This window comes from Lepidochelys kempii, chromosome 3 (assembly GCF_965140285.1).
Source record: "Lepidochelys kempii isolate rLepKem1 chromosome 3, rLepKem1.hap1, whole genome shotgun sequence".
NCBI classification, from domain to species: Eukaryota; Metazoa; Chordata; order Testudines; family Cheloniidae; genus Lepidochelys; species Lepidochelys kempii.
Window position 1 is genome coordinate 99834865 of NC_136382.1, and position 12655 is coordinate 99847519.

At 38.9% G+C, this 12655-nt stretch overlaps 1 protein-coding gene across 2 annotated transcripts in view; it reads left to right on the forward strand.

Moving 5' to 3' along the window:
* The window catches only part of LAMA2 (laminin subunit alpha 2), a 456646-nt gene that overhangs the window by 419619 nt on the left and 24372 nt on the right, over positions 1–12655 (forward strand). Inside the window, exons 48-54 of one of the 2 annotated variants that reach the window (XM_073337269.1) lie at positions 101–225; positions 1931–2093; positions 3818–3962; positions 5118–5256; positions 7016–7027; positions 9516–9636; positions 11284–11460. In XM_073337269.1, coding sequence (XP_073193370.1) covers positions 101–225; positions 1931–2093; positions 3818–3962; positions 5118–5256; positions 7016–7027; positions 9516–9636; positions 11284–11460 — 882 coding nt within the window. The remainder of the gene's footprint in view (positions 1–100; positions 226–1930; positions 2094–3817; positions 3963–5117; positions 5257–7015; positions 7028–9515; positions 9637–11283; positions 11461–12655) is intronic. The other variant, XM_073337270.1, reaches the window with a different exon arrangement.

The following is a 12655-nucleotide window of genomic DNA, read 5'->3' on the forward strand; positions in this document are numbered from 1 at the left end:
TCTTTCTGTTTTTCCTGTATCCATTACACAGTTATGCTTTAGAAGATAGCAGATCACTTCAAGGTGCATTCTAACAAGTTCCATACTTTCCTGTTTGCAGAAATCAGATGCTGTAAGAGTCACTACCTTCACTGGCTGCATGGGTGAAACATACTTGGACAGCAAGCCCATAGGACTGTGGAATTTCAGGGACACAAAGGGTGACTGCAAAGGATGTGCTATCAGGTTGGTAATGGACTGGCTTCTTTTTATGTTCCTCACCCTTTATGAACCTATCTGTGAACATGCTCCATTTTGTTGTGGAGTAAAATAGGAATATCTACACCAGCCACAGCCATGTAAGTAAGCAAGTACAATATGGCCTACTGCACATTAATCAATGAATTAAAAGGAATATTAATAATTACATTATAATAATGCCAAGGGGGAGTGTGTATCCCCCATTTCATGAAGGAGATTAGCAATACCTTCAATAGACTAATGGGGAGAGAGTGCCATGAGCTGAGCATAGTAAAATATTGCTCCAAAACTTATTGAAGTTGTGGAAAATCTCCCGTTGACCTCACTGGTTTTTGGATCAAGCCAAAATGGAGTATAATCTCATTTCTCAAACACATTGGTGATAATCCTGGACAGCTAGATTGGAAATCAAGATAAGGAATGAAAAAGAATGTTGGGGCTTAGGAATGTATAGGAAAGTGCAAATTTACAATAAGAACTTTGAATTAATCACATAAAATTACTGGAAAATATACTTGGGAGCAACTTGCCATTAAACATGGCTATGTAGGAGTTAGAAATCTAAATCCAAGGTACTTTTTTGCATGTAAAAATGAGGGAACAGTATGCATAATGAAACATTGCATGAGGACCTATGCATGCCAGTTCTTTGTCTCTAGATCACTGGTTCAAATCTAGATGAACTCAGTAGTGACCAAAAGCCACTGGTTGTCTGTCTGACAAGAGTGGGCAAGAATCCACATCACAAAAATCACCACCATAGAAAGTTGCCATTAATTGTGTCTCTTGTTGGAAGTCTCAGATGAGAAGCCATTATTTGAATGGCAAGGTAAACTGAACTATCTTCTCCCTGATACATGGTCTCTTCTTAACTGTCATGACCATGGTGTGGGCAGTCTAACCTAGTGTTCGGAGCAGGTGTTGGGGGTCAGGCCAAGTCCAATAACAGGAGATCAGAGTCCGAGTCAGGCCAAACCAAGGATCAGATGTCAGGTGGTAGACAGGGTCAGGTTACCAGGAGATCAGCAGCAGGCAGTAGAAGCAGGTGTCTCAGGGAAAGCAGTCTCAAGCAGAGGGAACCCAGTTTCACAGACAGCTGTCTGTGCCACTGCGTGGTTTATATAGAAGCTGTGAACTAACCAGGAGGCCCAGCAATCAGATTCCAGGACTGGGGTCCTTGGTCAGAGTTCAGCTCCTAGTCTGACAACATTTAGCAAGTCACTGGGTGGCAGGTTGGAGCTTACTAGCTCTGAAAAGTCCATGGCCCAGGGCTGAAGACCTGTGGTCTCTGACATTAACAGAGTTAAGGCACTGTGGCAGAACAGTGTGGGGAGACTGACACTGCTGTTCTTGTGCTGTATGTCATCTGTGAAAAATAGAGGACTTCAGTCTCCAGGGCTGTCAATCTGACACCTATTAAAATCACTTAATAATAATATGATTACATAATACTGTCATGAATCTTTTCCAATAAAAGATGTAAGATGAAATTATACGGACCATGAAATACACAAGGCAGACATGTCCCATGTCTTTCTCCTAGACTACCTTCCACATCACATGGACTGAGTTTAAGGGTTCAGGTGTCAGAAAACATGTTTGTATAAAATTTGGCTTCCCTCAAATTCCCATGGTTCCCTTTTACCCCAAAGCAGCCAGAAAAACTGGTAGAAATTCCATTCTTTTATAGCCCACAGGTGCCAGACAGTGAAGGAACTATTCAGTTTGATGGAGATGGTTATGCTTTGGTGAGCCGCCCAGTCCGCTGGAACCCCAATGTTTCTATGGTCATGTTCAAGTTCAAGACCTTCTCTTCTAGTGCTCTGCTGATGTACCTTGCAACACATGACTTGGTAAAAAATAAAAACCCCTCATGTTTCATGCTATCGTTAAAATTACTGAATACCTGTTACTCAAAAGGAGAAATGGAAATTAAAAATCAAATGTGCTGATTATCACTTCAGTACTGAAGCTAGTGGGTTTTATGGCTTGGGAGTTGTGGAGTCTGCCTATCATGCTTGAATATTTTCATATACAAATCATTTCAGACTCCACAACTCACAAGCCATAAAACCCACCAGCTTCTTGTGTTCGGATGTGAGGGGTGAGAGGGAGCAGCGGTGTGTTCATGTGGGGAAAATGTCAAGGGTCAATTTTCATGGAAGTCAATTACTTTAGTGGGGCCAAGATTTTACTTCAACTTTTGAAATGCTCAAATTAGCAGAATTCTTTGATTCTCGCCCCCTCCTCCCCCAGTTATGGTAAATTTTTTGTCGCTTAAAATATAGGAAATGGATAGTCATAAGAAAGGACTGAGTACAGAATGCTTTGTGCCCAATGTGAGCAGCAGAATAGGGTAACTATGTATGGAACAGCCAACAGAACGTGATGTTGGCATTTCTTTAAAAAAAATTAGTTAATGTTCTCACACTACAGCTGAAATGGATAATTTCAGACATTGTTTATTAAGGTTGTTAACTTTTTCATTTGTCTGCATTGTCAAGGGTCTGTGGACAGCAGGAAGAGGTTATTCCTAAAGACAGCTGGCCAGATCCTGATCTCATTTACACTGATGTAAATCTGAAGTAGGTCTGGTGAATTCTAGTACAGGTGCTCCAAATTTACAACATCCTAACTGAGAACAGAATCCAGCCCACTTTATCCTTCTAATATGGATTGTGATCTTCAGTACAGGAGCTTTCAGAACTGTGTTTCTTGAACCATTGCAAAACACTAGTGGGCATGTGCCATTGGCTGATCACATTGTGCTGGCCTATTTCCAGTCACTGAACTGCATTAAAAGAGCCAAAAATACATTATTTTCATAATATTACTTTTTCATGTAAGCAACTATGGTAGTTGCTCTAGGGATGTTTTGCAGTTGTGAGTAGGAGGGTGTGTGAGCGAGCCATACAATGGAAACACAGGTAGTCCATGAAATCATTTCTCTTAAAATGTGGGCTCACACTAGGTTTGGTAGGAGCACCATGAGAGAAACAAGTACTAAAATTAAAACTTCTCTGATGGTTAAATGCCCCTGCATTAGTAGTTCCCCATTTCTCAAGTCCTACCTTCTCCATTAGCCCGGTCTCTGGCTCCCTCGTGAGCTAGAAATTCCCCCCCCCCACCCCCCCACCCCTGCATCCTACCAGCCTTTGTTTGCCCTGGATATTGTAGTTTATTGTACCACAGCTCCAGTCAGCCACCAGTGCTACAACTTCAGGGTATTTAAATATCAGCACCAGTGGTTGATAGGAATTATAGCAAACTGAACTACCCAATTCCATTTGGGGTATATCACTGACTAGAGGGAAATTGCAGGACAGCCCACCAATTTAGCCGGTGACCTGCATAAGAAGGTAGGAAGTAAAGAAAACAACTCTTTGACAGTACATTTCAGTGTACTTGAAGTTAGGGACAATAAATATCTGAGGAGTTTAACAACTTAAATAGAAACCCTGTACATTGTCACTCAGAAAATAAACAATTGTTTCATGTTAAATATTGCTTATCACAGAGAACAGGAACCAGTCTTCCAGTGTGTCTAAACAATGTGTCTAATCTGTCTCATTAACAGAAAGATTTCATGAGCGTAGAGCTCAGTGATGGGCATATAAAAGTCAGCTACGATCTAGGTTCAGGTACAACTTCTGCTGTTGGCAACCAAAACCATAACGATGGGAAATGGAAATCATTCACCCTCTCAAGAATCCAAAAACAAGGTGAGTTCCTACAGTGATAACATCAGAAGTGCTCTAATTACCCTATCCAGCACAGCTAACCATCTAATCACGGGGAAGATGATGTACAATATTGCTGGATTAGAAAATTCTATAAGAAAGTGATTTAGCAACTTCTTTTGCTTAGGTTGCAGGTGGCTTAGGTTAGAAATGACTGATTGCAGTGTCAACCAGGTCTTTTATGATTTTCTTTTGAAACCGGTAGCTTAATTTTCAGGCATAATTCTGCCTAACAGCTGGCTAAATTACATTCTAAAATGCATTTGAGTGAAAAATGATTTCTTCATGCAGTTCCCTGATATTGTTTAAAGTTCATAAAACAAACCTATCCGGTTTCTGTTATAGTAGAAATTGGTTTTAGGCTTTACAATGCTTTTCATACTCTGGGTATCCCACCATGCTTTAAAAAGTAATGAGTTAAATACTGGTAGTGCAATAATTATGTAAATAAACACAGCAGCTATTATAAGTAACGTCTTGCACAGTGTCATGGACATTGGAACCCAGATTGCAGAAACTAAGTATGTTTTCAAATAGTGCCATAGCTTTAGCTTTTGTACAAGTAGAGGCTAAATAATCTAAGCAGGAACTACAGGGGTGAGAGGGGAGTTTAGTCTCAATATCCATTCTGTGTTCCACCTTGGTTGAGAATCCTGGCAATTGTGTGTGGGATGAGGTTTGTTTTGTGAGGTAAGTATATGACCAATAGGACTTGAACTGAAACGTTTACGGCACTGAGCAGCTATCATATGGTAAAAGCTTTTCCTTACTTCTGTTCTGCATTGGATTCAAACCAACAAAGCAGAGGTGAAATGATCTCCCCATTCTTGATCTTGTCCTGAACTCTTCACTGAATAAAGTACTGACACTGAAGACAAACCAGTTAGAACTGGGGATAGAACATATTTAAAAATAAAGCATACAAGATTACTATGGCATTTTTCAGGTTGTTATGGCAACAGAGAAAAATATGTTTTTTTTCTTCCACCCAGCTAATTTATGATTTGGAAATCCAGTATCTGACTTGCAAGTTACTACCCCACTTCCTACATTCCAAAAAAATTATTTTTCTTCTGTTTTTTTCCACTGGGTAATATAGAGTTCATGTCTGATTTCCAACTTCTTAATCTTTTCCAGCCAATGTGTCAATTGTAGACATAGACACTAATCAGGAAGAGATCATCGCAACATCTTCTACAGGAAGCCATTTTGGTCTCAACTTGAAAGCTGATGAGAAAATATATTTTGGTGGATTGCCAACTCTCAGAAACCTGAGGTAATTGGACTTAAAACAATATCTTTGCCTATCGGGAGGGCAGATAATGTAAGTTTATTATATGTACCTATTTCTCCTCAAGTTTACTTGCCAGGAGAATGGTGAATTCCATTCCCAATGCAGGACCAAAGGTCCTTGGCATTGATCCTCTTGAGTGTTATTTCCTCTGTAAGTGCCCTCTCACACCTTAAGATGGCTCGAATTGTTCACTGCTCCATTTGAAATACACTGTGAGCTTTGACTATACTACAGTAAAGCCTCCTGATGCTGTGTATGGAACCATAATGATGTAACTGGGCTTCTCTTTCTCCGTACATTTCTTTGCTTCCTATAACAATGGATTTGCAGTTCCAAACCTGTAGCTCAGAGAAGGGCCCAAGTCCTGCAATGACTTAAGTACATGTTTAATTTTACAAACATCAGTAGTCTCACTGAAGTCAGAAACTACTCATTGACTTAACATGAAATGATTGCGTAAGTCTTTGCAGGATCGTTGCCTACTATACTTTCAATATGTGTTACATAAAATGTATGGCATGTTGTACTTATTTTAAAATCGATTTGAAGACAAGGGTTCCATTCTTGAACTCTTCAGTAAGATAAAATTCCTTGTGCTCAATAATTTATATTGAATAGATTTAAAATATCATGCAGTATACTTTAAATGCAATGAAATGTGGTTAATTTCATTTTATTTTATTTTTCTGAGAGTCCAATCCTCAACTGCTTACTTGGGCAAAACTTCTCCACAGTACATTTCATTATGTATAAAATATATTGCATGTTTTTTCCCTGTGCTTAAGTATTTAAGAAATGGGATATGAGATGCTGGAATTTAACAAGGGGCTTTTAAATAATCTGAAAAATATTGTTGGGATTCAGTGAATGCTCAGCTATTTCTGCAACACAAAAAAATCTGACTACAACAAGGAGATGAACTATAACAAAAACAAGCCTATTAATCTGGATCAACTTCATTTACATTTCATAATGACAGTCAAAAAGTCACCTTGTGCACCAGGAAGCCTAGCTATACTTTAGGAGGCTGTTTCACAACCAAGGGGAGAACAGGGATATTGTTAATTTATTACGTTTAATTTACGGTACCTCTGATATCAGTTTACCTTGTAATAAAAAAACCAAGCTGTTTCCCTCATGATGTCTCACATTGCATTATGTAATTGTGAAGTCACACGGATGTGTGCCAAATTATACGAAGAAATTACTCCTAGGCATATCCTTTCTGGTTACTTAGGAAACCAAGAACACCCTAGCTATTTGAAACTGTGGGAACCATTGTGCCTGCAGCTGTGATTCATCCGTTGTGACCTGGTGCAAGATGCATGTTTCAATAAATTACTATCAAAGATAAAGATCATCTGAGCTGCTGCAAGCAGCAGACATCGAGATACCTGTGACTTTGTAAACGCCAGGCTGTATCAGTCCCAGACCCATCTCCTGCCAGTTCTTTCATGATTTTATTTTACTGAGGACTAATTGTGATAACAAATAATAAAACAATTTACTGATCAATATGACATTTTATGGGAGAATGTGTGGAGGGGAATAACACTGTTAACTGTGCTAGCCTATTAAGGCCTGGTGTATATTTATTTAAATTAAAAGAATCTCACCAACTAGCATCTGTTTTCACTGGGAGATCTAGATCAATTTCAATATGAAATGTTCTGAAGCTAGATCATTTTCTACAATGAATGTAATTAAAAATAAAATTGTTTTTTCCTCTCTTTTATCCTAGTATGAAAGCAAGGTAAAAATAATTAAATATCTGCATGACTTGCATGCATTGAATAAGCGCAGCTTGGTTTAGGTGGCAGTGCAGAAGCAGCCTGTGGGTAGCATTTACACCTGCCGTTCCCCTGGGGCTGTTAATTGAGCAAGTTGCTCCTGCTGCAACAGGCAAAGCTGCTCCTATGTGCTTAACACTCTCTTGTTGCAAGCTGTGCACACATATAAGCAAATACCTTTCTCGCCTCTTCACATAGCTGCTTGTGTCTGCTGTAGATTGTTTTGTTGTTGTTTTTTTAATTGGCTCAAGATCCGAGTTAAAGAAAGCTAGGTACAGGAGATTTCTGCTCAGCATGGGGCAGTTTAGTGGTTCAACAAGTTCAGGGCCCGGAAGTGCTATTCTCCAAGGCAATGATTTAATTCCAAAAAATGGCAGGAAGGTTAGCAGCAGATCTGTGTGAAACTTGCCAGTTTGGGCCGATGGGGGGTTGTGACACCTTTTGTGCACATGGGTTTCACTTTGGGTTGGTTTGTGTTCTGGAATTTTGCTTTGACTTTTCAAGTGTAAATTCAATTTTGCTCAGACCTCCATGTTAATATCTGGTTTTGAGTCAGAAACATGCAATCCCCAAATTAACAAACCCCAATGATTAGAACAAAGCCATACATGTCTCCCTTGAAGCCCCCTTACTTCAGAGAAACCCTACTTAGGTTCACCTGAAATTCAGCCCAGGTTTTCAGAAACTATTGTGAATCTCAGAAAATCTCTGAATGAACTTTGACCTTGTTTTACTAAAGCCCCAGCATGAAAGCAGAGGTAAAATTTCATACAGAGTTAAAGTTCCCATAACTCTAGTTAAGAGTTGGAGGTTGGAAATAGCAAATTTCTGAAATTGGAGATGTCAGTGAAAAAGGGTAGGAATGTGGAATTGCTGTTTGGATGGGATGTAGAGATGGGATGTAAAGAATCAGAAATGAAAGACTGACTATAACTGAATGACTGTGAATGAAGCAGAGTTTGGATTATTTTAGTAAACCAGAGGGTTAGTCTAATTTACGTAAAGGATGCAAAATTGTCAGAATCTGTGCTTTGCTTTCTGAGATGGCTATCATGCAAAGAATGGCTTTCAGTTCCAAAATATGTATTTGAAATGAACTGTTTATATCAAGTTATTTTGTAATTAATGGTGTTGAAAATCATACTAAATAGATTTTTCCAGGATTCTGAATTTAATGCCCTGGTTTTCAGTTTTAATTCCCCAGTTTTCATTCCTTGTTATTTTCTAAAAACATTTTTCTTTTGTTTGGTCGGTCTGGTTGTCCCCATGTCCCATTAAGATGTTTGTTGTCATCTCCAAAGACTGTAATAACATGAATTATTAGTTAATTCACTCCAGGTGAATTAACTACAGTATCAGTGAATTAGCTACAGTCACTGCTCCTCCTTTTGGATTTAGTCTCCATGGCTTGAATAGCGGGGGGTTCCTGGAGTTCATGGGGTTCGAACTGGGGATCATCGAGCAGTTCGTTCTTGCTAATTGGTGGCGAATGACTATAATAAAGGGCCAACTTGGCCACGAGTCCTGGGGCTTGATTTAGTGCCCTTAGAACTGAGGTCTCTGAATTACTTCCACACTAGCAAGCTAGTTATGGTGGAATGCTCAGCGGTTTTGTCGTTTCTCCTGGCATTGAAAGACTATGCAAACCATAGCGCAGGAGTTTTGCAATTACAGTAGGATGCCCTTCATGATGTGGCTGTATAGTGAGGATCCAGATCAAAAACCAAGTGTTTTGTGCAGGGAGAGTTAACTGACTGGGAAAGGCTGAAATAATACTATGGCATTTATAGAATGGTATTTGGGAAAAATGAGGGATATGTAAGGAATGAATCTTAGTCCATTAGAGCAAAACAAGAAAGCTATTTTAGTCGGAAAAATCCAAGACTAGGAATGAATTATTCTTGCAGTTTTTAGCAAATATTTCATCCTAAACTTCTTCAAGTTACAAAAGTCCCTCTTCCATCAAGATCTAGTGTTTACATGAAAGAAACATTTGTCTTCCAGTCAAGGTCTTTCCTTGTTGTTATGATTTCCAGCCTGCATCATTTGGTTTTGCCTGGAGGACAGCTACCTACTATTTTGTAGTTTACCTCATTTAAATGTCAAAGGTGACAGCACTCCTTTAAAGGAAAAAAAGAGTAGAGCCAAAGACCATTCTTGTTGGGGGATGAGAAGAACATCCTTTAACACCTCTGATAGATGATGGTAGCCAGACTGTACTGTGTGCTGGTGAGCGATGGAAAGCAGGATGTACTTTGTGTATGCGCACACAATGCTCGCCCATTCAGACGTGTACCTGTGCTTAAAAAAAAATACAGTAGAGTATCTTTGTGCATATGAATGCACGAGTGTGTGGATCTGATTGATAAAGTCTCTATAGTGGGCATAGAAAACATGTTGCATGTTAACTCACATGACGAGCGCTATGGTTTTAATTTTATTTTTTTACAGGCCTGAAGTGAACTTAAAGAAATATGCAGGCTGCCTCAAAGATATTGAAATTTCACGAACACCATATAATATACTGAGCAGCCCTGATTTTGTTGGCGTAACCAAAGGATGCACACTGGAGGTTGGTTAGTCTGTCTCATATTTACTTTGGGTAAAAGGATGAAAAAAGATTTTCTTTGCTAACACAAGATATCAATCACATACTGCATGCATAGGGTGGGATTTTCAAAACCTACCTTTGCTCCAACCTACTGCAGACAATGGGAGCTTTACTACTGATTTTAACAAGAATAGAGTTAGGCCAACTTTGTATTAGTTACTGTTTATAGCATCTTTCATTATAAAGGATCCTAAAGCACTTTACAAAATACAGTACCTACCATAGATTGAGGATCATTGAAATGCAGCTACCTCTAGGCTACACAGTGACAACCCATTAAGGCACAGTCCCATGCAAAGGGCTCTCACACAGTAAGCTGCGTAAAAATAATTGTTTCTGTCTCAGAAAAAAGAAGGGTTGAGTAACCGTACCAGGATTTAAGAATATACCAGTGCTACACAGCACTTCTGAAGCACTTTCTATTTGAAAAGGAGTACTTGTGGCACCTTAGAGACTAACCAATTAATCTGAGAATAAGCTTTCGTGAGCTACAGCTCACTTCATCGGATGCTGTAGCTCATGAAAGCTCATGCTCAAATAAATTGGTTAGTCTCTAAGGTGCCACAAGTACTCCTTTTCTTTTTGCGAATACAGACTAACACGGCTGTTACTCTGAAACTTTCTATTTGAGCGTCTCAAAGTCCTTTACAAACATTAATTAATTTACAATTGTAACAGTACTGTAAAATAAGCCTTGTTATCCCCTTAAAATCAAACAGAATTACACAAACTCTTTTGAATCTCACAAATTTTGGGGTTTGTTGTACATTTTACAATAAAAGGATGATACTAAATATGAGGCTTGAAATAACACTCAGCTAGTTAAATGCCCTGGAATGTCAAAGAAAAATATTGCAGATATCTGTCTGCCTCCTCATCTGGCACAATCTACTATGTCTCTGTCTGAGGGCAACTCCACTCAACTTACCATTTTGTCAGTAATTTTAGAAAAAGTGACTGTTTCTATGAAATATTCTCTACACCTAGTTGGAATGATGCACAAATGGGCAGCAGTTACAGAAAACCTGATATAAAATGCATTGATTTATTATTTGTTGATATACTGCATGTCTTTAAATTGTGCTACTATCTGCCAGTGTGCAAAGCAGTTGGGCCATGGGCAATACGTGCTTCATTTATGAGTGTATCTCATCAGTGAAGCAGTAGTGCTTAGCAGATGGTGAAGCAATGATGAATGATTAATAGAAAGTGTATTCTGGTCAAATTTTACAAATAATAGAATCCAATGCATGTTCATATTGGTTATTGTTCTTTACTGGCTTGATTTAAAAGTGAAAGAAAAACAGGAAAAGGAAAAACAGTCAGATAAAATAACAATAAGCGGTCACTTTTAAATCAACTGGATATTCTGAAATAAGGCTGCAATTATGTAAACCATTCATTCCCTCTGAAATTTAGTATTCCAGAAATGTTCTAATAATGATTGATGGTACAGACTGATTAATGCTTGTGCAACACTTCGAAAATGTAAATGGCTAAGTATTATAGTCTATCTCAATGCTATGCATTAGTAAATATAACTTTATGGGGGGGTTCATACTTTGTTTTGTGTCATACCAATTCACCTTCTCTCTCGCCTTTCCACAGAACCTTTACACAGTTAGCTTCCCCAAACCAGGTTTTGTGGAACTGCAGCCAGTCTCATTTGGCATGGGTACAGAAATCAACCTGTCCTTCAGCACCAAGAATGAGTCAGGGGTCATCTTATTTGGCACAGGTGGGACACCTGTACCCCCGAGGAGAAAACGCAGACAGACCGGGCAGGTAAAGAACACTACAGTAGAAGATATGGAAAACTCATAACTTCTGCTGAGCTTTTTTCACACAGCTTGTTGTACCCAGCCACTGCATTGCCATGATAGATTTATGATGAAGTAGAAGTTCAGTGCTGCTGAATGAGGTTTTTCTTTCCAAAGCTTTTGTTTGTTTGGTGGAGAAATAAAATGGGGGTTCACAATTTACTTTTGCATTGAACATTGGCTTTATTGAGGATTTGGGGGGGGGGTTTAAATCCTCAGAATTCTGTCAATTCATGTTTTCATTTCTTGGATTGGGTAACACAAAGCACTAATATTGCACAGGGTTGTTTTTCTTTGGTATAATGATTTGACAGTATTTACAGATCAGTTCTGGATTTCTCTAAGTGACTGCTACAACAGAGCCTACTTTTTAGCCTAAATACCAGATTTATTTTTGTGTCCTACATTTGCTTCCATTTTTTTTTATCAGACCTGAGTAACCGAGAATATTGTTCTTTGGTTCTCCTCAGGACTACTCAGACAATGTTTATATGCTGGATTTAATTAAATAATTACTGCAGTTTCTACAGTAATTTTCCAAAAACCCCAGCTTCCTGTGGGTCCCATTCTGCTTTCCTTGTGAACCCACACCTCCCATTGACCTAAATGCCTCGTGAATGTTACTAGTGTTTGGGGATTTTGTAGAATACTGGGGTTTGTTTGTTTTTAATACAAGGGCACAGCTTAAATGACACTCCAATCTCCCCTTCCTCCCCAAAATAAAGGCTAGTTTAACAACCTTCGAGACCTTGAATTAACACCAGCAAAGCACAGTTTCTACACTACCCTAGTGACTAATTCCAAAAACTACAGGCGTTGTCTGAGATTATTGAAATAGTAAAACAAAATGATGTGCTATTTTCCTTGTACAGTACATTTGGTAGTTGATTTTCCACTGCTCTCCCCCACACCTATAAGGTTGTATTGGAACAGAACACTTGGTGGCTTGAAAGAACATACTCCAGAGCCAACACATTTAAATGGCTGATCCATAAAGAAACATACATGATATTAATTGTAGGGTGGGAGCTACTTCCACAACTTCAGGACATAGACATGAACATAACATTGGTTGCTGGAGTGACTATGGGATGGATCCTGGAAATCCGTCACAACGTGATACTGGTCACTGGAGTAACTATGGCCATCATTCTGCAAGC